This window comes from Nymphalis io, chromosome 2 (assembly GCF_905147045.1).
Source record: "Nymphalis io chromosome 2, ilAglIoxx1.1, whole genome shotgun sequence".
NCBI classification, from domain to species: Eukaryota; Metazoa; Arthropoda; class Insecta; order Lepidoptera; family Nymphalidae; genus Nymphalis; species Nymphalis io.
In genome coordinates this window covers 8,185,317-8,209,771 of record NC_065889.1, presented here as the reverse complement: position 1 = coordinate 8,209,771, position 24,455 = coordinate 8,185,317, and the positions used below count along the sequence as shown (strand labels likewise).

Below are 24,455 nucleotides of genomic sequence, written 5' to 3'. Positions count from 1 at the left end.
ATTTTCAGAGTGGACGGAAGATATTTCTTCAGAGTTCTACCTAGATTGGTTTCGGTACCACCGCCGGGCATGGCGCCTTGTGCTGCTGGAAGCATTGTCGAAGTGCTCGTCAGCGCTACAGGTTAACCTCATTATTTTATAAAAGGCAAAAGTATTAAAATATCTACTAATGTTCTGAGTCCAAATTATCATAATTTTTTGTACCCACTCAATATCAAATTTACTTGTATATCAAAAATAGGTTTTTTAGAATGAGATTCTTACCACATTTAATTAAGAATTGGTTATTTATAAAGGTACGCATTTTTTTTGTCAACAGGTGCACCACGTCGAGAAGACATAGACGTTACTGCTCACTCCCCGAGTGGTCGCGCAGTGCCATTAAGGCCAAGACACCCACCGCCATCAGCTCCAGGCACAACAGCTTCAAGTGCAACATTTCAACCGGATGAAGCTGGTGTTTGGACAATTGCAATAACTTATAAAGGAGAACATATTCAGGTTTTAATTTAAAATATGTAATTTTTTAATAACTTGATAAAATTGCAAATTTTTAGGTTACTTTAAAAAACGGAAAAAAAAAATATATTATTCCTCACGTCTTTCTTCTTGACCTCTGTCATATAAAACTTCAAATCGAGGTTTTATAATGTAAAAATGTTATGTAACGCCTGTAAACATTCCACATTTCACATTTGAGACTAAGTACTTTTAGGAGAAGGTTTTAAGGACGCATAAAACTATATCACTAATAATATAAATTCTAGGATAGTATTTTCAATAACGAGTAAGACTACCCAATCATTAAAATATCGAGTTTTCGGATAAAAGATGTTTTGTAATTCTAAACTTTAAAATCAAATGAAGCGTTTGCATTGCGTTCACAAACTTCCTCGAATTATTTTATCTATTAATTCAACATATACTCATTCAGTAAACAAAAAACAAAATAATTTTCTTAACTTTCTAGGGGGGGCCATTCACGTGTGAAGTGTTCGATCCAGCTGGTGTACATCTTAGCTCAGGTGCTTTAGAAGGAGCTGAACCGCTTAAGCCACATTCTTTTGAACTGGACACAAGTCAATGTGGTGTCAAAGGAGATTTGCAATTAGACATTGTCCACGACAAAAGAAGTGTTATGTGTGCTTTGGAAAAATTATCTCCAACAAAGTATCGTGCAACATTTATGCCCAAAGCGGCTGGTAAACACAGAGTGAGTTATTCAACATTCATTTAATTGTAAAAGATTTATCGTTTTATTTTTAACATTTAATCATTTATTTGTGTTACAGTTATACATTTATTTTAATGGATATGATGTACATGGGTCACCCCACGTCTTCAGGGTTGGACCACGTTCTAAGAAACATCGCGACAGTGCGAGCCCATCGCCAGCTTATGCAAGAATATCCAGTCCAGGTGAAAATAAAACCTTTAAAAAAATGTGTGGGCATTATCGGGCGCCTGGCTGATACGAAACATCGAAATTGATGGTCATTGAAAGAAGTGATAATTAACCAATAAATAAATATGGTTAAAAATAAATAATAACAATAAAGTTTCGTTAATGAAATAATTATATTTTGCCGTGAAGGGATACGAGGCGTTCTAACCCCCTAGGCGTGCCAATAGAATAGTTTTACATAAATGTGTTTAAATATGTTTAAGTTAAGGCTGCTTCTAATAACACTTTTATCTTTGTTAATTATTTTCAGTCACTAGATTGAGATCGGAGAGTCCGCATAGTAACTTAAATTTATACGAAACGAATACAAAGCACGGTTCGAGTTCAATAGATCGTCGTGAAGAGAAACGGAATTCAACGGATTATTACAAATCTTCATTTGGTTCAGATATAAAAGAAAAAACTTACGATGTTACCGATTCGTATTCGAATCCGAGATTAAATAAACGCGATAATTATACAACATACGACTCCGAGAATTCTCGAAATAGAACGGCCAGTCCAATAACATCGAAACATTTAGGGAACGGATCAAGGCTCGATTTTGCTAGGTCGAGCAGCCCATATAGAGCTAGCAGCCCATACAGGGCTACAAGCCCGATCGGTCGGACGAGCCCGCTAACGAGGAAAGATAGTCCTTTGAACAGAACGGCCAGTCCAATTAATCGGTAGGTGATATTCAAAATATACGAACACTATACACCACACTTCGAAGAGATAATTGGCGTCAATAATTAACTTGACATGAACTCAAGTACAACAGTTTAATAGTCTTGTCCTTGTATAAACATACAGTATCAATTGTAACCAATTAACTCAACTAAAAATTTAATTGTGTTCATTATAATTGTTTTCATAAAATTACCACATTTTTTGCTACAGAGTTAATAGCCCCACCGATCGATACAGCCCTGTGACAACAACAAAGCGACTGGTAGAAAAGCGGTCAAACTATAAAATGTACAGCTCATACAGCGGGTCACAAGACAATCTTGACCAGAGCAGTCCATTGTCCTCGTTAGAAACGGATAGAGTTAAAAGATATGGAAGTCCGAGTGAGTAGAAAAGTTTTAAAATAAAACTAAGCGTATAAAAATATTTTTATTATATTTCTTTTTTTTAATAGGCACAGCAGATACTGGAGATCCAGGAGGAAAACCGTATCGTCAAAGAAACGATTCTTGGGATACCATCGAAACGACTAGAAAAATGTTTAGTAATAATACGTAAGTGTACTGTATCATTGATATTTTAAACAAAAAACTGACATTTTCACAATAAAACATTTATTCCAGCCTTGATGCAACTAGCGATCGGCACGGACAAAGCACCCTGGATCGTGAAACGCAGCGTAACACACAGCTAAACAAGTTTAGCGATTTCTCGCGCGACTCCTTCAACCGGCATCTCGATCGGTTGGTCGACGAGCGTGATTCGGACACCTACACGAGTCGTGTAAGTATGCTCTATTTTTATCGAAAATGTGCGAAGAGGACTGAGATCTATAAGAGTTTTATTTAAAGTCACTAATATTTATTTAAGTATTAAATGTCCTATTTGTATTTTATGACTTATAATTTAACTTATAAGAGAAACGATTTATGTGTAATAATTGAAAGAACTTTAAAAGACGAAGACTATGCTTACATTTCTTGAATTGAAGCTTATTGCAGACACATCTATGTAGCAACCACAAAAAAAAACAACACAATGTGGTTTTGTATCCCGGTTTAAAGTCACAATAGGCCAATCCATCACTTCTTACAATGTATACGTTTTTGCTAACGGAAGCTACCACTATAAAGTGGCATACCTGTCTGCCTTCCTACTATGAATAAAAATATCTTAAATTATTTATTCTCTTTAATTATTTTAAATTATCAGTTATATCGTTATCAGTAATAAAAAAAATCAAATAAATATCATTAATCAGTGTCTTATGTATATTTTTATTTCTATAGCAAGAAATCACAAAACGCGAAGTTCGGGAAAGTTCGTATGTGGTACGAGACTCGTCTTACAGTAGCGTGGAGGAGAAACACCAACAACAGCAGTCTTTTTTATCCAATAGGCCCCCCCGCGACCCAACCGGGGGGGCCCGCACTGAAACGGATGCCGCGCATTCTCGTTTCAGGTAACAATAAACAAAAGCAATACTGTTACTCTCCAAAGTGATATGACATTTCGATTTCAATATTGGATGGCATGTGCTTGATAAATTATATTTTGATAAAATTAATTGAAAAAAAAAAACGTAACACTAAAATTACTTGTTATACATCAAGTTTATCGGTATATGCGAAACTTTCTCTTAAAGAGAACCAAAATTACAAAGAGAGCCACAACGCCGCAAACTTTTACAAAAAATGTATATTAAGCTAGAAATTTACGACACGATGTTGTTCCCAACGTCCTTGTTTCAAACTATTTCAACGTATATCGTTATAATAATTTTAAAATACATATGCTATGTATTTTAAAATTATGATAACAATATACTTGCGAACATTGGCCTTTATTTGGAAATTGATTAATAATATAATGGAAATTAATAGAAAACAAAGTACAAAATTATTTAAAGTTTGTTAGCTAACGGTATAAAAATTTAGCAGATACTCTATTATATTTTGTTTCATACTAATTTGTTTAGCTTCCCAAAGGAAATGGTCTAAACGGGTAATTTTATTTGCTTTGTCTTTGTAAATAAATAGAAACTGATGTAAGATTGAAACGAAAGCTAGAAATAAAATAAGAAAGTCTATAAAGAAAATATAAAGCACTTGAACGAACGAACGAGATCTCGATGTTATAAATTCTGCATTCCTTACCTGCTATTGGGGTTGTAGATCCCTTATTGGTCTACTTTGAAATGGATGTTATTTATTTCTTTATTTGGATTTTATCGTTAGAGTAGGACGAATATATATTTAATGTTTTTGTAGATTTTCTTCTATAATGTTTTTTATGTAAGCCAGAATCACTCCAAAAGTATTTAAATTTAAATATTACATACATTTCAAAATCTATAATAATTAAATACAGCGTCATTCGTTGTAAGACTATATTGATCACTTGAATAAACGTCAATATGAAAAATAAAATACCGTATTACTTCCATCTTTATGCTTCAAATTTGAAATTATTTTACGCTTTGATGAATCAAAAAGCGGCAGAAAAATCGCTTACAGTTAAGTTAATGTTCGTCAGTGTCTAAAAATAACAAAATAAAAAACCGTAACTTACCGAACTCCCTTGATATTGCTACAGGCCATGAATTTACGTAAACATCAACTTTGTCCATCCTTGGTTCGTAAATTACTTGTACAGTTGAGCGTTTTTTTAACTGTAAGAATAATATTACATATAAAAATAATCTACTCGCAAACTTTGATAAGATTTTTTTATATTTCTTTTCCTCTTCTCTTTTTTTTAAATAAAATAAAGCAACAATTTGACGATGCGTACAATACAAATATTTTATCAATCATCTGAATGAGCTCGTTTTAATTGCTGACGTAAATACTGTAGGTACAAGTATCAATCGAAATGAAATATTTGTTTTCCTGCAGTAAAGCTTAGATATTTATATGAAGTTTTAAGTAACTACATTTAACTTCTTTTTCACAGACCATTTCAACGGGATAACATTAGAGGTGCAAAAGGAATAGTTATTAAGCCTACATACAAAGGAATAGTCGGCCAACCTGTGGAATTTATAGGTAAGTAATCGTATATTTATTTTTAAAACAATAGAGTAATTTGTTTTAAATTAATTCTTAAAATTTTAACACAATTATGACTATATCGCTAAAATTCTTGTTATAAAATTTTGATGAAACCGCATGTACGAATGGACCCTTATACAAGCTTAATATAAAGTGTTATTATTTCACGTAACATTCTTTAAATATTTGTAACAGAAAACTCGTCTGAAATCGCCTAAATGTTTTGTAGTGGATGCAAGTTCAGCCGGCCCTGGTCAACTAGAACTCGAAGTCTCTGGCGGTAATGGAACTTTAGTGGCGAGCTCGGTTCGACCGCTCGGCGGTCACAAGTACATAGCTGCGTTCACGCCTCGCCTCCTCCGGCCGCACTCCGTCCGGGTCACTTTTAACGACCAACACGTACCTGGTAAGTTTATCTGTAGTACATATACATATTTTTTAGATTTTATTACACTGCTCAGGCAGTAATCTAAAACAAATTATTTCCATTATATGAACTTAATGAGTAAGATTAATTGATTTATTGGATGTAATCGATGACGTTTCCATAACATTCTACTAAAGCTATAGCCTTGAAAACTTGACTTAGATATTTATAAGGTTTTATTATTTTCGTCACACACATACTTTATAGTATTTCATATAGTAACTTTTGTAATTTAACAGATAACATAATTCTAAATTCTAAATTACGGATCGATAGAGCGAAAAAATGGTGAATCCAGTGTATTTACGACACAAAGGTACGGTGTAAATTTTCTCCTTAGGTATCAATTCAAATTGAACTCCATTAATATCCACAAACATTGTTTTATAAACAATTGTGTTATCCGAGATAGTCGTCCTTTGCAATTGAATTTAAAAAAAAAAGTATTGTAAATAGTTATTATTAATCAATCGTTTTATCGTTATATGTTAAAGTTGTCGGTATTGTAAATTTCTTTATTGCACAAATAAATAATATTACAATCAGTAAAACATGTGCATGTGCATGAGAGAGACGGACATATCCCAATAAGAGATCTCTTCCAGCACGTTGCACGGAAGAAAGCATAAATACTATTGCTTTCTATACTTAAAAATTTCAAACTCGTGATATAAAATCGATGGTTGGTATTTTTTTCTTTATTTATATAAAAACTATTTATTTCCATAAATATCTTACTAAAAAATAAATTAGAATTTCTTTCTGGAAATGTTATATTATTCTATGAAGTTTATCATCAGTAAATATTACCAATAACGTATACAAAACTTTAGTATTTTTTGAAACCATAGCCTATGTTTAAGTTATAATGTATTTCGATCAAACGTTTTGTTCAAAGTTGACTCGAGAGTTGAAATATATTCTTACTTGACTATGTAATACAACGTAACATGTTCACTTGTTGCATTGTTTTTTTATAAAATAGGCGGACGAGCAAATGGGCCACCTGATGGTGAGTTGTCACCACCGTCCATAGATATTGGCGTTCTAAGAAATATTAACCGTTGGTTACATCACTCATGCGCCACCAACATTGGGAACTAATATGTTATGTCCATTGTGCCTGCAGTTACACTGTCTCACTCGCCCTTTAAACAATCATCACAACAAAACAAGTATTGATGTTTAGGTAGGATACAAGTACGGGCTGAACAACTTATAATAATCATAACATATTTCAAGTGAAAGATTTTCAACTTTTAATAGTTACTCTAAAGATTTATGAAATCAGTAAAAGTGAATATTTTCGCTTAAAAGTTGCATAGTTAAGAAAAGCTTAAATGTTAATTTCGTCATATCTTATGGTGTTTTGGAAAGTTCTAGAAGAGGTAATAAAAAAAGAAAGTGTTATTTTTTTGTTTCATGTTCATTAGTACTTGTATAAGACAAACCTGTGTGAAATCTATTTGTGTATGCAATATTTTTACAAATTCAATGTAGGCGACTCTGTGGTACATTCTCGAACAACTAAATCAACTCATCCCATAAAATCGCATACAAAGTAGTTAAAGTATATCTTGTATGCATTATTTTACTTTTTTTCAACAAAACATAAATATTATTACATTAGAAATAATAAAGCTAGCTAAGTTCTACGGGTACTTTTAGTCAACGATAGTATCATATACTTTTAGGAAATGTGCAATTTTTTCGAATATAATTAAAAATAATTTACATATACAAAAATGTATACAAAGTTGTAAATAAAACCACGGTTAACATTTTTCGCCAATTATATAACGTAAATTACTTAAATTACCTAAATCAGCTTCAAATCCAGTTTACTTTCACAGTTAACGACTATATCGTGTTTAATTACGTGGTCAAAGTTAATAATTAATTCAACGCGGATGAATTTAACACTAGTAATATGTACATACATTGTATCTTATAAATATCAAGAGATCATTATATTTCTAATTTTACAAATTGTTATAATTTGTAGTTTTTTTTCAATTACTTTCTCTAATGACTTGGATTTATGTCGTATTTTTTATTACACGTATAGATTTTTCATGACTGTAATACATTTTTACTATTAACGAAACGAATTGTATACAATTAATATGCATTTATATAATTAAATAACAATACCAATTTGTAAGTTTTAAATTTAAGATTAATTTTTGTGAGTTTCGCGTCAGGATCGTACGCTTACGAAATTCCATGTTTATAGGACTAAGATATTTTAATACAAACTGCCATCCCATTTTGTTCTTGGTAATGCTCCAGCAAATACAAATAAGTTGCAACGTTCTTGGAACGCTTCGCCCGTCTTCTCTTATTCTCTTTATCCTCATGACTGCCAGATAAATTCAATTTGATAACAATCACAAAAATGTGCAACCTTATAATTATTAAATGCACTTAATGGAAAAATTAATTATTATAAAACATTTAAAAAAATACTTTTTTAAATCAATGTACAAAATGAATAATTCTTAGTGAATTGTATTATTATCAGCATTAAATATTCATTTAAAATTTCTGGACTGGAACTCGCAATTAACGGTTAAGATTAACGTATAAGTAAATAATTTGTCGTAAATCATTTGACTTATACTCTAATAGGGGTGAAATTAAAATAATTAATTATTTGTTGTGCTATAAAAATTTTGTCAGTTAACTTTATTCGATACTTTACCGAAAAATAATTAAATTTGCTCTCCGCCTGTGGCCACCTCGTGTAGATAATATATGATTAACGTAACCAACTTAGTTTGTAAAATATTTGGGATCATAATTCTAATATTATTCCAGAAAGCTGTGGTAAAGGAAAATACCTTGCTCACAAAGTAATCCCGAGAGAGTTATATTATATACGAACTATAAAAAGTTTTAAAATGTATTTATATAAATAATACATAATTAAAAAAATTAACATAAATACTCTTAAAACTACAAACTGTAATATATTTGAGATTAAACGTATTCTAAGCTAATTTATTACGTCACCATATTAACAATATTTTTTCCCGGACAATTTCCCAAACCTCTTTTACTCTTTACGAATTTTATTAAAATACACGTTTTAGTTCAAGTTATGAACGATATTTTAGTCACTACATTTGACTACTTAGTATGTAGATTAATCTTTAGTTAAAGGTACTTTTAACAGGCTTTGGTAAATAAATGTAGATATTTTTGCCAAGTTCGAAATTTATTCGACTGTAAAATATACACATAATTCAAAATGTATGCAGATTCTGAATGTATTTAAAGAGAACAGAGAAAACTCATAATTAAAATTGTACTTATCGTGTCCAAAACTCCATGAAACAATCGTCGTTATTTACGTAACACAACTTAACCTGGCGATTATTACGTTGTTAGAAAGCTTTGTAAAAGAAAGTAATTTTCTACTTGAAGCGTATAATAAGGTTCTTAAACACATTTAAAATTAATATAATCAAACTGTAAAGGGGTCGTTTTTAAAGAATATTCAGTAATAATGTTCTGATCTTCCATGTCACACGTTGGGAATTAGAAAGATTAATAACAATTTCGTCCTGACCGTATTTCGCCGACGACAGCAAATCTCAAAGACTTGCCATCTGCGCCAGACATATTATAGTGTCAAGTGAGTCCACAAACACGGGTGCTTCCTCAATTCTCTGCCGCATACTCTGATGAGACTATACTTGTATAATATAACTGAAGAGTTGAGATGAACTATCAATCAAATTTGAAAATAACTCTTTTCATTTGATAGCTCAATGCTTGAGAAAGCTAATATAATACCGCTGAAAAAAGCTGAAGCTAAGCGGCATTATGTGCTATCCGAAGCACGAGAATATATCTACCCACTTCCTGATTCAAAACTTATACTGAAAAATGAATGAAAGAAAACCCCAACGATTTTGACCCGATTTGAATTGGAACCTAGAACTGCGATACTTTTAAATAAGTGACTAATAAAACGCTATAATTATTAGCAGGCAAATTAATATAAACTTCGGTTTTACGATAGCTTATATAGTCCACTATTAAATTCGAATAGACAAACAAGAGTAACAAAACAAAATGATTAAAAAAAAAACAATATTTTTACGTCCAATACCTTAGTTCAAAGTCCACGAGACAAAGGTTTTAGCAACGCGTTTTAATAAATAAATTGTTTCTGCTTCAAGTAGCTCATATGAAAGTGTTTACAAGCACATTTATACATATTTAATTATTCAAAATAAAACTAAAAGTAACATCATCGTACGATTTAGGTACATACGCGAACAAGTCTGCTCATTTCTTAATAGTAATAATTTACATATTTTTAGAAAACTAGTTTATGTTAACAACAAAATTATAATACAGTAAAAGTTGAATTTAAGATTGATTTAATTTTTGATTGAGATTGATTTGATTGAAGAGTGATACTTGCCTACATTAATAATATTATATATAGGAACTTGCGATTTATTTAAAAAATATTTCAAAATGTTGAATATCATAGCAATCAATTGACCCTGTGTAAATGGGAAATAGAATATTTTATAAATTCTCAAAAAAAAAATCTTGTGTTTTTAAGAAAAAATTACAAAACATTATTAAAAATATATTATATAAAAGTGACAGTCAACTTCTATATTTAAATTTATTTAAAATCATTATGTAATGAATCGTTAGCCAAGTTATAAATTACGGAAATAGTATATAATACATTTGCAAGACTAAGATCGTATTAATATCGCTTGCATTACTCAATAGTATAATATCATAGGTCATTAAACCGTAAAAGTAACTAAAATATACCTAGAGAGGTATATCTGCATTTGTTGTTTGTTGTATTTTATGAGTATTAGTTCGTTGTTTATTTTATTAAATAAAAAATTATATCGGGTACTTTGTTCTACTAAATAACAAAAAACATGCGATTTTAAACATGCTATGCGATAAGCTATGTCAGAAATGAAAAAGTTAAAGTATTTGTTGAAATTCGAATCGACTTCTGTTTTGTAGAAATTATTACCAATCAGATCTCTGATCTGATCTGACATTGACAGATTATGAGTTCAACGTCGTTTTTTTCTCTGAAAATGACTATATAATTCTGAGACCCATTAAGAGATATTCGTACAACTGGTTCAAAATATTAGATGCGCGTTTTTCACCTTTATTGATTCGCGAATACATATGTTTAAACTATATCAAACTAAATATAATAATATAGTCATTTATTCAGATCTTAAACCTAAATAACAATATTCTAACCCATTAAACTTAGACTTATTCTAGTATTTGAGACTTGTTTATTTTCTGCAGATATGTTTGCCTATTGGCAAAGGCCACCTCCAACCTTTTCCATTCTGACCTTTTCTCTGTTCCACGTAACACCTGCTACCTGTTTAATGTCCTCATCTCATTTTTTTTGTGGTCTACCATTCTTCCTTTTACCTTCTCTGGTGTACCATCTTGTAACTTTTTTACTCCATTTATCGTGGCCTCTTACCACATTAAACTAAATATCATACCATCTAATTATTACATTAAATTTTCAATTTAATAAAAAAAAATCATATACAAACATTTATGTACCTAATAATTAATGTACGAATTATGACAGCGTGGAATGTTAGAGAGAATGTAAGAAAACATTTTCTCGTTGAATCGCAATTCCAATTCTCTGAGCGATAAATGGACGAGCCTTGCCCTCCTCGCAAGTGGAGGCAACAAGACGGGGAAATAAATCTTTTAATTTTTTTTTACTCTAAGAACCAAGTGACTCCACTGCAATACAAATAATACTACTGCTTAGAATTACCAACATTAAATATGATTTGTGATGTATATATAATTATGTATACATAATTAATTTATCTGTTAAAATAATAAGTGAAATATGTGATCAAAAATTTAACAGCATTTATATATTATAAAAATAATATGCATTTTGATTTAATTCCATGTTGATAATTCCAATAAGTGTTATTTGGATCCTAAAAATTCATTAATCATTAATTAAAATATAGTTATTGTATAATTTTTTTAGGCAATAAACTAGCCATATACCGCATTGAATGATGTCTGCCTGCTCAGTATAATTCAATATTCAATATTTTTTATATATATAGCTTCATGGCATCATAAGTGACAGATCAATGGGTTTAAAAACCTAACAAATTGAAATTTATTCTCATGACTAGACAGAACAAAAGCTATCGTTCTAATGTCTAGTCCATGAACGTTGGCCTAGTTAAAAATATTCAAGAACAGCCGTTTCATAAGCATTATTACATGAACTATGTAATTCATTAATTAACTCATTTATGTTGTTTGAACTCATGACAATTTTTTTTACTAAAACTATTACCAGAATAGATCTTTATACAAGACGTTTATTATATTTAGCAATAATTCAAACATAAACATTGTAATCGTGTGTTCCAGTGTCATTACACGAACAGTCGTATCGTTTCTAGTAACAGAAAATAAATGTAATTGGTATTATACAATAGCTATTGAGTATAATACAAGATCGTTGTTACCGTATCTGTGAATACCACATTACTATGTAATATATTGCATATATATATTTCAACCTTGAATATATATCTAATGTATGGATGTATCAATATATGAATGCCTTATAGCTCTTCATAACAATAGGCTATTAATTCTAAGCCTAACGAACAATATCTTATTGATGTGATTAGTTATTTGAGATAATTTGACTTCTATAATATATTATTCAAGTTATTATTTCATAGTTAGATATTTAATGCTAGTAATAATCTAGAAAAGTAACAGCCTGTAAATGTCCTACTGCTGGACTTAGGCCTTGTCTCCATTTGAGGAGAAAGAAAAGACCTAATTCTACCAGGCTGCTCCAATACGGTTGGTAGATACATATGTGACAGATTCGCAACTAACTCATGATTCATTAACTGCCGCACAATAGATGAATTATAAACAAATTAAGCACATATAAATTCAGTGGTTCCCGTGCCCGGTGGTGGTGCCCGGTTTGAACCCACAATCTTCGATTAATATACAGGTGTTCTAACCACTGGGCCATCTCGACTCTTAAATAATCCAATTCATTAGAATTCAATATTACATTTAAAAAAATATAAAATGTTACAGTTAGTTTTTTTTTCATGTTTTTTTCATTGTACAATTAAGTCGATTAAAAGTTGTAACTATTACGTTCTAATTATATTCCGCTATGATTAATTAATTTTTGAATATTTTGATTGTATTGAATTGATTAGATTGAATAAATATATATTTCATTTTATACAATATTATATACTTAATTTATTTTATTTATTTACTAATTGAGCCTACGGATAATAAATAAATTAAATAAACTATGCAGCTTTAAAATAAAGAAATATACTTATCATATTGTCTGAAAATGTTTGTGCAAATATTTTTTTTTCAATAATTATTTTTATTATAATGTACATAAATTTATACAATAATTTATTTTATCACTATAGAAATAAATATTTGTATGTTATACAGTTTTATTTAAATTAAACTGTAAAAATTGAGAGAAAAATGATCTGATTCTGTGGAGACAGATAGTTCTAGAGTAAAAGTTGAAATTTACTTATTTTGAAGGCTGTTCACATAACCTTATTGTCTATCCCTTTCTGTTGCTAGCCATTCATTCATCGGGCCGAACACACATCTGTCTCATTCGTGTCAGTGAAAGGGGCTTTGTACCGATTGCATTCTATACTATATAAACATGGCTAACTAACATAGGATTCACGCAAGTTCATTGCACTCGCCTAATATTTTGTGTTTTGCTATTTATTTTAATTACTTTTTGTATATCGAAATCGATTGACGGAATAAATGGAAAATAAATAGAAAACTACACGTAAATATATGTGTTTATATAATTTCAAATTGCGGATGCTGACGGTATGTAGGCTCTCGAATTCCACGCCGCCATTTTGAATACCTTAATGACGTCACGAGGCTGGGCGCGGGCGACTCGGCGCCTGCGCACCGCGACTGACATTCGGGCCGCAGTCGCTAAGAACGAGGCGACGCCTCTCAACATTCAAAATGCAGTTCCGCCGTTTATTTATACGCATACGGGCTAACACATATTAAGCTTTTAACAGTGTCTCTCTGCTCTTTAACTACAAGAACAGTTGAGCGTGTGATTAAAGTAGTATTCAGTGTTAACTTTGTGGTGTAGTGAGTGTATGAAAGTGTTATTGTTGTGATTTCTTTCTGGCATACGTCATTATACTGCCCCAGATAGCTGTCGTCGAGGGAGCGTTTCCTTGTTTCGAAGGTCTGGTTCCAATAGTGATTCTATTTGCATATTATACTGAGATCGCGCATCCATCTGTATGTCAGCAGGATGTGGTGTGGGCGAGACACGTCATTGCCTTTGTAAAATATATTCGTACATCCATCCACAAGAACCCGCTTATTGTAAATGTCACTTAAACAATCGTTTGGCTTTATGAATTTTTAATTAATAATTATCAAAACTATTTTTATATCGTGCATCGAAATTTTCTAGTAATATTATCAATTTTTAAAAAAAGCGTGACGTTCGTTAAAATACTTGTTTATAAGTACAGCTATATATATTTTAATTATTAACCTCACTGTCGAAACAAATACAAATAATAATCGACCCAGTTTTACGAGCTAAACTCAAAACCGGTACACATTCGTGTGACATTAGTTACATAGCGAGGTTAGTTTTTTATGACAGTTATTGTTATACAAGATCTTTGACTAAAACCAATTAAAATGATGCACTCAAGGGGATATCCTGCGAGCTTCGCTTCACCGCGTAAAGACAATGCGGAAACGTGCGTTGAACTCTTTTGTAGGGACTACTCACGCAACCCTTATCTGTGTGTGCAAGCAAAAAAATCCTTTGTAACGATTTAGGTTAGTGGTCAATATCCGTTGAGTATTATGTTTTTACCTATCGGATGTAATGATTTATAATATCACACGATCGCACACATTGGAATAACTTATGTTGCGTGACTGGTGAGAGAAGCAAAAAGTAAGGCCTTACCGTAATGATATTCAAAAATTAATAAGATGTTTTCAGAAAAAAAATCTACAAATTTAATAATACAAACACATTGATCAATTAATTTTACGCATTACAGAAGTTTTAATTACTATTTCACTTTATTATAATTTCAAGAATACCAATTTAATGGTAATAATAAAAAAGCTACCCAATCACCATTGCGGATTCCTCATCATTTATTCCATTCAGCGGTATCAGTAGAATTCGATCATGACAATATTTAAAATAATAAATAATAGGTCTAATGATTTGTTTTAATAATAACATCCCGATATCCATATTATTTATTAACAGCCTGTAAATGTCCTACTGCTGGGCTAAGGCCTCCTCTCCCTTTTTGAGGAGAAGGTTTGTAGCTTATTCCACCACGCTGCTCCAGTGCGGGTTGGTGCAATACATATGTGGCAGAATTTCGATGAAATTAGACACATGCAGGTTTCCTCACGATGTTTTCCTTCACCGAAAAGCACGAGATGAATTATAAACAGAAATTAAGCACATGTAAATTCAGAGGTGCTTGAACCCGGGTTTGAACCCACGATCATCGGTTAAGATTCACGCGTTCTTATTACTGGGCCAACTCGACTTTTTAATACTTAATAATAATTCTTAATTTATTTATATTTTATTTATTACGAAAGTGAGTTTGTTTGATTTTTACGCTTTCGCGTCTTGACTCAACCAGGGACTGACACAGGTATCTAAAACACGCCCCTCACACGGCGGAAACTGCATATTAATCATTATAGTTATATCATATAGAAGTAACACATTCAACCAGTATTAAAATCACATTATCGTTTATTACATGATTTTATGTAATATATAGGAAATATATTCTATTATTAAGAACAAAATAAAATGTAATCTTCTATTTGAAAGTCGCTTTCATTTAATTGATTATGTAAAATCATGCAATATAACGTCATCAATGTATATATAATGTCTGTATAATATTATTCATAACATTTTCATAAATTTCAAATGTCGAAAGCGCATCTGTTCAGCGTTGAATAAGATGAGAATAATCTTGTAGAAATCTGAAGCATAGAATCTGCAATGCAACACTTATCTGCTTCGGCGAACTCACAGAAGTCTAACAATGGCTGTGCGTTGATAGTCAGTAAAAACGATTTTATAAGTATGCATACAGATTTATGGCAAAACTTACTTGTAGTATTATGATAAAATAAATTTAATAAAATTTATATAACACAGCTTTAATTATAAATAAAATACACATACATCCTACTTCACGAGAAACGTTTATAAGTGTGTCGCCTACAGGCAGAACCAACAAGCCGTTTAGGTATTTTTTTTATATTTCTATAAAACTAAATACAATAAGGAATAAGACGGTTATTCAGTCTTTATTAGGAAGGCTGGCCAAGTGTTAGATATATAAAATAAGCCCACATACTTGGGGTCCAAGCTTGCTTTGTACCAAAATTAATCAAATACAGTTAAGTGGTTTAGCAATGAAAGCGTAACAGATAGAAAGACAAAGTTACTTTTCCATTTATTATATATAAATATAGACAGTAAAATCTATAATAGGTCGTGTAATTGGTAGTGGTATTCAAAAATCATGGTTTCAAATATTTGTTGCCGAGAGCCCATTTTGAAGTTAGTTACTTAAAATATTTTTAGTTTTAGAGTATTAACTCAAACAATCATAACTGATAGTTCACTTTTTAACGACTCACTCGCTGTGTGATTTACTTGCATAAGCTATATATTCTAACAACACGCAGTGACTATCACTTTCTTCTTACATAACAAACTCTCAAGCATTATTTAGATGATTCAGTTGAAAACTTTTACGTTTATTGCTGCTTTAACATCTAAAGTTAAATTGCTAACTCACTGTATTTACAAATTAGATTTTTAACTAAGAATTTAAATCAAATATACAGTTGTTTATACACATTCATACATTCACAATGTTCACATAATAAAGATTGCAAGTAATAAATAACTTTATCAATAATTGCCCTTCAAAGGTATATTTATGATGTTCAAATATAATTCAACATAAACGTTACATATATTCTATAAACGAATTTATGAGACACTACTTAGTACTTTATACTTGTTAACCCACTTAACCCCACATGCAAGAAAGAGATAGATGTATTCTTAGTTCTCACAAATTGCCAACTCACAGAATTGGTACCACTTCAATCATAAATATATACGTCTTTTTAAAACATATTTAGTATTATTTTATAACAATGAGTTCATATTTTGACACAATATAAGTAGGTATAAAAAACAGTTTATATATTTTTAAAACTTAACAATACAATAAAACGAGGTAATTAATTCAGAACTTCTCGCGAATCTCGGATATCAAGGTGTGTAGAATTTCAACCACAACACGCTAGAATGATAATATGACCTTGACTGTGAAATTATTTATAATAAACATTTTAACAGAAAATATTTTAGATATCATATTACTGGTGGTAGAGCCTTGTGCAAGCTCGTCTGGGTAGGTACCACCCACTTATCAGATATTCTACCGCAAAACATCAATACTTGATATTGTTGTGTTCCGGTTTGAAGGGTGAGTGAGCCAGTGTAATTACAGGCACAAGGGACATAAAATCTTAGTTCCCATGGTTGGTGGCACATTGGCTATAAGCGATGGTTGACATTTCTTACAATGCCAATGTCTAAGGGCGTTTGGTGACCACTTACCATCAGGTAGCCCATATGCTCGTCCACCTTCCTATTCTATAAAAAAAAAACAATTATACAAAATAATATTCACTCGGAATTTGATTTAAAAATGGTTTATTTCTTGATTTATTTCCAGAACATTATTTGACAAAATTGCTAAAATATCTAAAGGAACACTTGTACGAAAATAGTTATAATACAATTAGTGAGCTCATAAATGCTATTATTATAATTATAATTAATAAATAATTATAATTGTAAAAAATTACAAATTTTCCAAAAAAACTTTCGAACAGACTGACTAAGATTGGTTTTTCTCTGGTCAGTATTTTCTTTCCGAACCAGTAGTTTTTACCAATAAGTAAATGTAATGCTTCTATTCAATGATAAATGTAGTAGAATTGGTTGATCTTATGTAGGCCTGTGTGGCAGGATACCAAACGTTCATCAATTATTCTACCACCAAAGAGCATAATTAAAAAATACATATCTATAAATTAGTTTAATATTTTCTCGGCTCTGATATATTACTATACTGTTAACTAGTTCGTAGAATATTTTGATCGTAACCAAAAGTTGGCAGGTTCAAATCCCGGTATGTTATAAAGATTAAGTTTTTATGTGTAGGCAAAAGTCGTGAAATGTATGTGTTGGGAGAAACTCTATAGACATATTTATCCATCAAAGCATAGCAGAGCAACGTAACGTAATAAGCTCCAAATTATTTCCCTTAACAAGTCTAGTTCTTCCTTAGTAAGTCTTTGTTCAAAAGCATATAAATGTCGGGCTGTTTTTCGTTTGCCTTTCAAAAATGGTTAAAAAACAACATAAAAGAGCTGTACCTTACTTGAGTTACGGAAATATTAATTTGTTTACAGGGTAGCTTAGAATAATCTTTGTTAAAAATAATCTAGAATGTCCAACTTGACTCATAGACAGAAAGAGTAAAAAAAAAGACAGCAAAACAATATTTAAAAATATAAAAATATAGATGATATAATAAATACCTTTTAATAACATTTATGAATTATAACATTTGACTTTGACAAACAAACTTTGAATAAATAATAAATCTTTAAACACAACCGACTGCTAATTTTTAAATTTAATTTTTTTAAATAAGATTACATGCTAACTTTCCACTTTCGCTTATATTTTATTTATTTATTTTTTCTTAGGACAAACAGTTAAAAAAAACAGAAACCAATCAAGTCAAGTTAAATAGTTAATTGTAAATAATTAAATCAAAAAACATAGCAGATTGTTGAGACGGTAGCAACTAAATAAAATTAATTGTTAATATTAATTTTATTTAGTTGCTACCGTCTCAAGAAGAAGAAGAATTAAAATTAAAATGATAGATTAATTAAGATTTTATTGAATGTGATAAAAAAAATCAACTTAACATACAGTTCAAGGTGACAATTAATTTTACATTTTATTCTTTTAATTACAAAAAAAATAATAATAATAATATCCTGGGACATTACTCACACACGGTATCTGATCCCAAACTAAGCAGATCTTGTACTTTGGAAACCAGACAACTGATGTACTACATATACTACTTTTTTTTGTAAATACATACTTATATAGATAATTACACCCATACTCAGGACAAACAGACATGTTCATGCACACAAATGTCTGTCCTGGGCGGGAATCGAACCAACAACCTTCGGTGTTAAAGGCAAGTATCTACCAACCACGCCAACCGGCCCGTCAAATAATAATAATAAATCAAGACCATTTAATTTATTATTATGATTTATTCACGATCAGTAAATAAAGCTGTATCTTTGATATAAAAAGATAGGTTTATTATAATTCATATTTTTAAATTCCCACTAAAAGCAATTAACTTTTTAGTTTAAAAAGATTTTTTTTGCTCGTGCTGTCATCTGCAAACTCAACTTAATCTGGTCACGTCATTCTACATAATCATACGTTTACTAAAAACTGTTGCTGACATCATTTTATATACTATATATTAACTTTAAGCCAAAATGGCCCAGTGGTTTGACATGTGAATTTGAAACTAAGATCAAACAGGTTCAAACCTGAACAAGTACTTCTGAATTTTCATGTGCTGAATTGTATTCATCCTTCGGTAAAGAAAAACTGAAAGTGTTGGAACTAAGAAGAGGCCCAGCATTGGGATACTTACAGCCTCTTATTTTGTTTATGAGTTAAAACGGTGATACTCATACAAACTCGACAAGATTTATTATTATTGTAATTTATAAACAAATTTATTTTTATAAATTAATTAACTGAGGCCGTTACGAAGTTCTTATCACCTTCTAGAACTGTTTCCCAAGACTTCGGTACCTATTACGGCCCTTAAGCAGTTTTAATGGGAAAATTATTGATTTCCGTCAAATCAATAGTTAAAGCAATCAGTCAACGTGTTTGGTAAAGTTAAACATAACCAGTGAAATCCAAGTCGTGGTAATAGAAATCGGACTTGAAGTAAAAATGAAACACACTCAATTGCATATACAGAAACGAGATGTCACGTTTGTTACTTACACAAGTATGGCACCTGCAAGAAACGAGTTAAAAACTGCATTGCGTCGGCTTTCGAAACAGCTCGACCGCAGAAAAACAAGTTACCATTTATAACCGTCTTTAATTTGTCTCCTGCACACATAGATTAATCATACTTTCAACACATATTATATTATATTTATTTAACTGCTATATCAAAAATTTCACTTGCGGTTCAACTCAACTTTATATACCAACAACTATGTTTGCTTTCAACGTTGAAATGTTATACATGTTTTTATATAGTAGTATTATGACTTAAAAAAAAATAATTAACTGTCGGCCTTAAAATGTACCTAATAAGAACAATCACGCAAACCTAGTCTATCGGATACAAGCTGATATTTTAATTACATTTTTATGACAGTTCGCTGCAATTTTATTTAAAATAATCTTGTCACTAACTATTTTTCTTTAAAATCCATTCGTATAACGAAATAACATACATACATATGTATATATATATATATATATATATATATATATATATATAGCTTATTCTCTCCCACTGTCTGTAAATGTATCTTTAATATTTTATTTTCTGCTTACTCGACTCACGCTTCCTCTATTGTATGATAATTATGTAGATTAGATATTAAATTGCACTAACCAGAAATCATCACGCAAGTGTCATAACAATTGCATAAAGTCTCAACTCAATCGGATGAACGCTAAGAATGCAAACAAAAATAAACATTAAGCATGCTTAAAATAATAATATTTAAAAAAAGAATCTTAAACATTAATTTCTATAACGACCTAATATTCTTTAACGTAACTCAAAAACGTAAGAATTGTAGCATGTCAATAAATATAAATATTTGTAGCAGCTTTTTGTTTAGGTGAATATTATTAAGCCTTTTTCGAATTTTGTCTAATACTAAATTAAAAACACATTACTACAAATGCACGATTGAGGACACGTAAGCGGAATTAATATTTATGCATTCGTTTTATATAATAAGTACCAATCAGAGCAAGCAAGCGATGTAATTTTTACACGATTATCCTGTTTGGCATAGTTTCGAATAAGAAACACGTACTCTTTCTGCATACTTACTAGTAGCCTTGTAGGCCTTGTTACTTATAAGGCCCTAAGGTACAGAATTTCAATGTCCTGTAGGATCTATAAAAAGTTATTGAATTTTACAGGCGTGAAAAAATGTACGATGTATGCTCCCTTGCTCCGGAAAACATGTAAAGCCGCTTGTCCTGTGACCGGTTTCGGAACGTAGTTTACGTTACGCGATATTTTTTTTGTACGCGTATCTACAATGCCAATTAATTTTTTCGAATTACCTTCAACAATTTCATTATATTATGTCTTTATGTTATGTATTTATGTTAAATGTATTTTATTTTGACGAGCCGGTTGGCGTAGTTGGTAGATACTTGCCTTTCACGCCGGAGGTTGTGGGTTCGATTCCCACCCAGGACAGACATTTGTGTGCAAGAACATGTCTGTTTGTCCTAAGTCTGGGTGTAATTATCTATATAAGTATGTATTTACAAAAGAAAAGTAGTATATGTAGTATATCAGTTGTCTGGTTTCCATAGCACAAGCTCTGTACAAGCTGAATTTGGGATCAGATGGCCGTATGTGAAAAATGTCCCAGAATATTATTATTATTATTTCTCGGTTAGTGAAAGGTTTTTAATTTCATAAATAATTCAAAACGGTTTATGTTACCCTTGTAAACAGAATATCATCCAAGATCTTAATAATTAAATTAGTTTAAAGTTAAAGGCAATGATTTAATTATTAAGTTATCTATTTCCAAAGTTTGTGAAGTCGGAATGATCAATCAAGATATTAAGGTTAGACCACATTTCATAAATGAAAATTAAATTTAAAAATCTGTCCTGCTCTTTGAAGTTATAAAATATTCAAGTTGAAAAAGGACCAACTAAGTAAACGCTCTCGGTTCGTTCGTGATAGCGGCTTGCCCGTAATAGCCGTCCAAACACCGAAATGCCAGTATTTGGCATTTGACCACTAAAGGTGTGTCACTTTGAATATTGGGTAAGATTAAGTGGAATGTTGTGAACACATTGAGAATCTTAAGAAGTTTGAATAGTTATTAGCCATTAATGATTAGTGGCTGAGCCTTACTGTTATTTAAAAAAATTTGAAAGTTTTTATTTTAATTTTTTACTGATGAAGGCTTAAAAATTGAAATTGATATAAAAATAATATGTAACTTATGTGCGCTGTTCATAATTTATTTATAATATTTTTAATGTGTACAATGTATCATTTTATATAATAAAGTTTTTAAGCATTTTTAAAGAAGTTTGAAGTGTATATATTCGTAAGTACTCCGGTCAGTGTTGAAACAATAGCGAAATTGGCAACACAGTGGGTTACTTTGGCTATCACTTAGCGTATGCTGATAAGGCAAGAACCGTTGCTTACGCACGAAACGAGGTCGCACGCCGATTACTGAGCATTGGAACTAAGCACTGGTTAATAATGATTGGACTTATGTATGCAATGTCAATGTTTGATAATAATAGTAATGCAATTATGTATTTATGATTTATAAGTTGCAAGACGCCGTCTCGACCTTTTACGGGTAAAACGCAAACGAAGAATTGTCACATGGTAGATCTACGAAGAATTCATGAATATATATATAAATATATATGTATATAAATATATATATATATGTGGTATATATATATACCACAATCTAAACACATAAGCCTTAATTTGCATCTTCCCAGCAACTCAATAAGCAAATATTTATTTATTTATTTATAACACTGTGCACTAAACGAAATAAGAAAAAAAAAAGTATTACGTTCATTGTTGCCAATCTGTGCTTTGTTATTTTTTGGCTTTTTAGTGTAGTTATTTTTTGTTTTTTGAAGTCGGTCGAATTTTTTTAAAAGTTTTATTCAAATTATAATCATTTTATTTAAAAAAATGTTTCCAAATTAATATTCCGTGAAGTAATAACTCAAAATGATTTATCTATGCCGTGTATTTCGTTATACTAAATAATTTAACTAAGAAACGTTTTATTTGATGTAAAACTCAGTATCTGTATTTAAACATCGCTTTTGAATTAAATATTTATAAATTTATTCCTGGTAAAGGGACGAAATTCTATCCTTTGATTTTAGAACCTTTATAGTCGATACCATCATCGCATTGAAGAACGATTGCGAGAATTAATACGAAACTGAATTTCTGTTATTTAATATTCATTCCATTTAATACGGTTACATTCGTTCGCTCTTAAAGATGATATTCCTGAATATTAAACGTTCATTCATACAAATTATTGATGCAAGCTAGATACAGAATTATATTTTGTTGTTCAATGTGACTGATTTCAGTTTTACCGTCTAATAACTGATAGATGTCCCTAAGATTTTACAAAGGATTTTTTTAACTTCACGTGGCAATACTATTTAAACCAATTCAAACGTTGGACCAGAAAATTCGCAAACATTAAATTTCTGCTAAAAATACAATCAAGTATTCAATAGGTTTTGTTTGATTACGTGGATTAAAGTATGAGCCTATTCACTTATTTCCTATAGAAATACAATAGATCATGAGACTAAAAGATTTTTTTTGAAATTGTATGTCTTTCAATGAAACGTATTATTGAAATTACTAATTAAATGATATGATCTCAGTATTGTTATAGTTCTATTCTATTCTATATAAAATATTCTGAATTTAAACCTTTTCTTCTTACTCTTTTCGATAAAAAACGACAGAAAAATTGGAGAGCGAGCGTAACATCGAAACTTCCAACGCAATTATTCTCAAGGAAATTTTAATAAGTGTATAGTACATAGCAATGTATTAAAGTCCAATTAACGTCATATTGGACTCAATTAATTTTAGCGCTACAAATTTTAATAATATGGAATGTAATCATCGTCAAACTTAAGGGCCTTTATAATATAACATTTATATATAAAAAATTATATATTATATTATAAACAACTTATTACTTCAATTATAATTCTTCTCTCTTTTGAAATCAGTTGGATGCATTAAAATAGTAAAATAATATGTAATATATGGTAAAGCTAACGTATTAAAAATTTTAATGCACAAATCTGATTTATTTTTAAACGACGGTTGTCCGTTTTAATTTGAATATCGATCTCGAAGAGTTATATAAGGATAGAAAACTGGTTGTACTTATGACGTATATTACTCTCTTAAATGTGTATAGTACTCGATATCTTCACCAAATGTAAGTAACTTTAATGAATTAAATGCTTAGAAGGTTACACCCATACTAATACTGTAGGTAAGTGGGAAGTAACCCTGTCAGTCTGTCACGCTTTCACAGTTAAGCTAATGTACCGATTTTGATAAAATTTAGTATGAAGCAAGCTTGAACACCAAGGAAGAACAAAGTCTTCTTTTTATTAATGTAAGACTCGCAACCCACCCTCCATTAGCACGCGGGTGAAACCTAGTATAACATAAAAAAATAGGCAAGCTGAATAGTTTAGTGACATGAATACTGACTTCGAATTGTAAATATT

The 24,455-nt window shown here is 30.6% G+C and overlaps 1 protein-coding gene across 3 annotated transcripts in view; it reads left to right on the top strand.

Annotated features, from left to right (window-relative positions):
* The window catches only part of LOC126778456 (filamin-A), a 96,747-nt gene that overhangs the window by 33,604 nt on the left and 38,688 nt on the right, over positions 1 to 24,455 (top strand). For all 3 annotated transcript variants that reach the window (XM_050502031.1, XM_050502022.1, XM_050502039.1), the window contains 11 exons: positions 9 to 121; positions 320 to 501; positions 971 to 1,213; positions 1,293 to 1,419; positions 1,716 to 2,133; positions 2,348 to 2,520; positions 2,592 to 2,691; positions 2,761 to 2,920; positions 3,427 to 3,599; positions 5,093 to 5,184; positions 5,420 to 5,596. In XM_050502031.1, the coding sequence (XP_050357988.1) occupies positions 9 to 121; positions 320 to 501; positions 971 to 1,213; positions 1,293 to 1,419; positions 1,716 to 2,133; positions 2,348 to 2,520; positions 2,592 to 2,691; positions 2,761 to 2,920; positions 3,427 to 3,599; positions 5,093 to 5,184; positions 5,420 to 5,596 (1,958 nt within the window). The remainder of the gene's footprint in view (positions 1 to 8; positions 122 to 319; positions 502 to 970; positions 1,214 to 1,292; positions 1,420 to 1,715; positions 2,134 to 2,347; positions 2,521 to 2,591; positions 2,692 to 2,760; positions 2,921 to 3,426; positions 3,600 to 5,092; positions 5,185 to 5,419; positions 5,597 to 24,455) is intronic.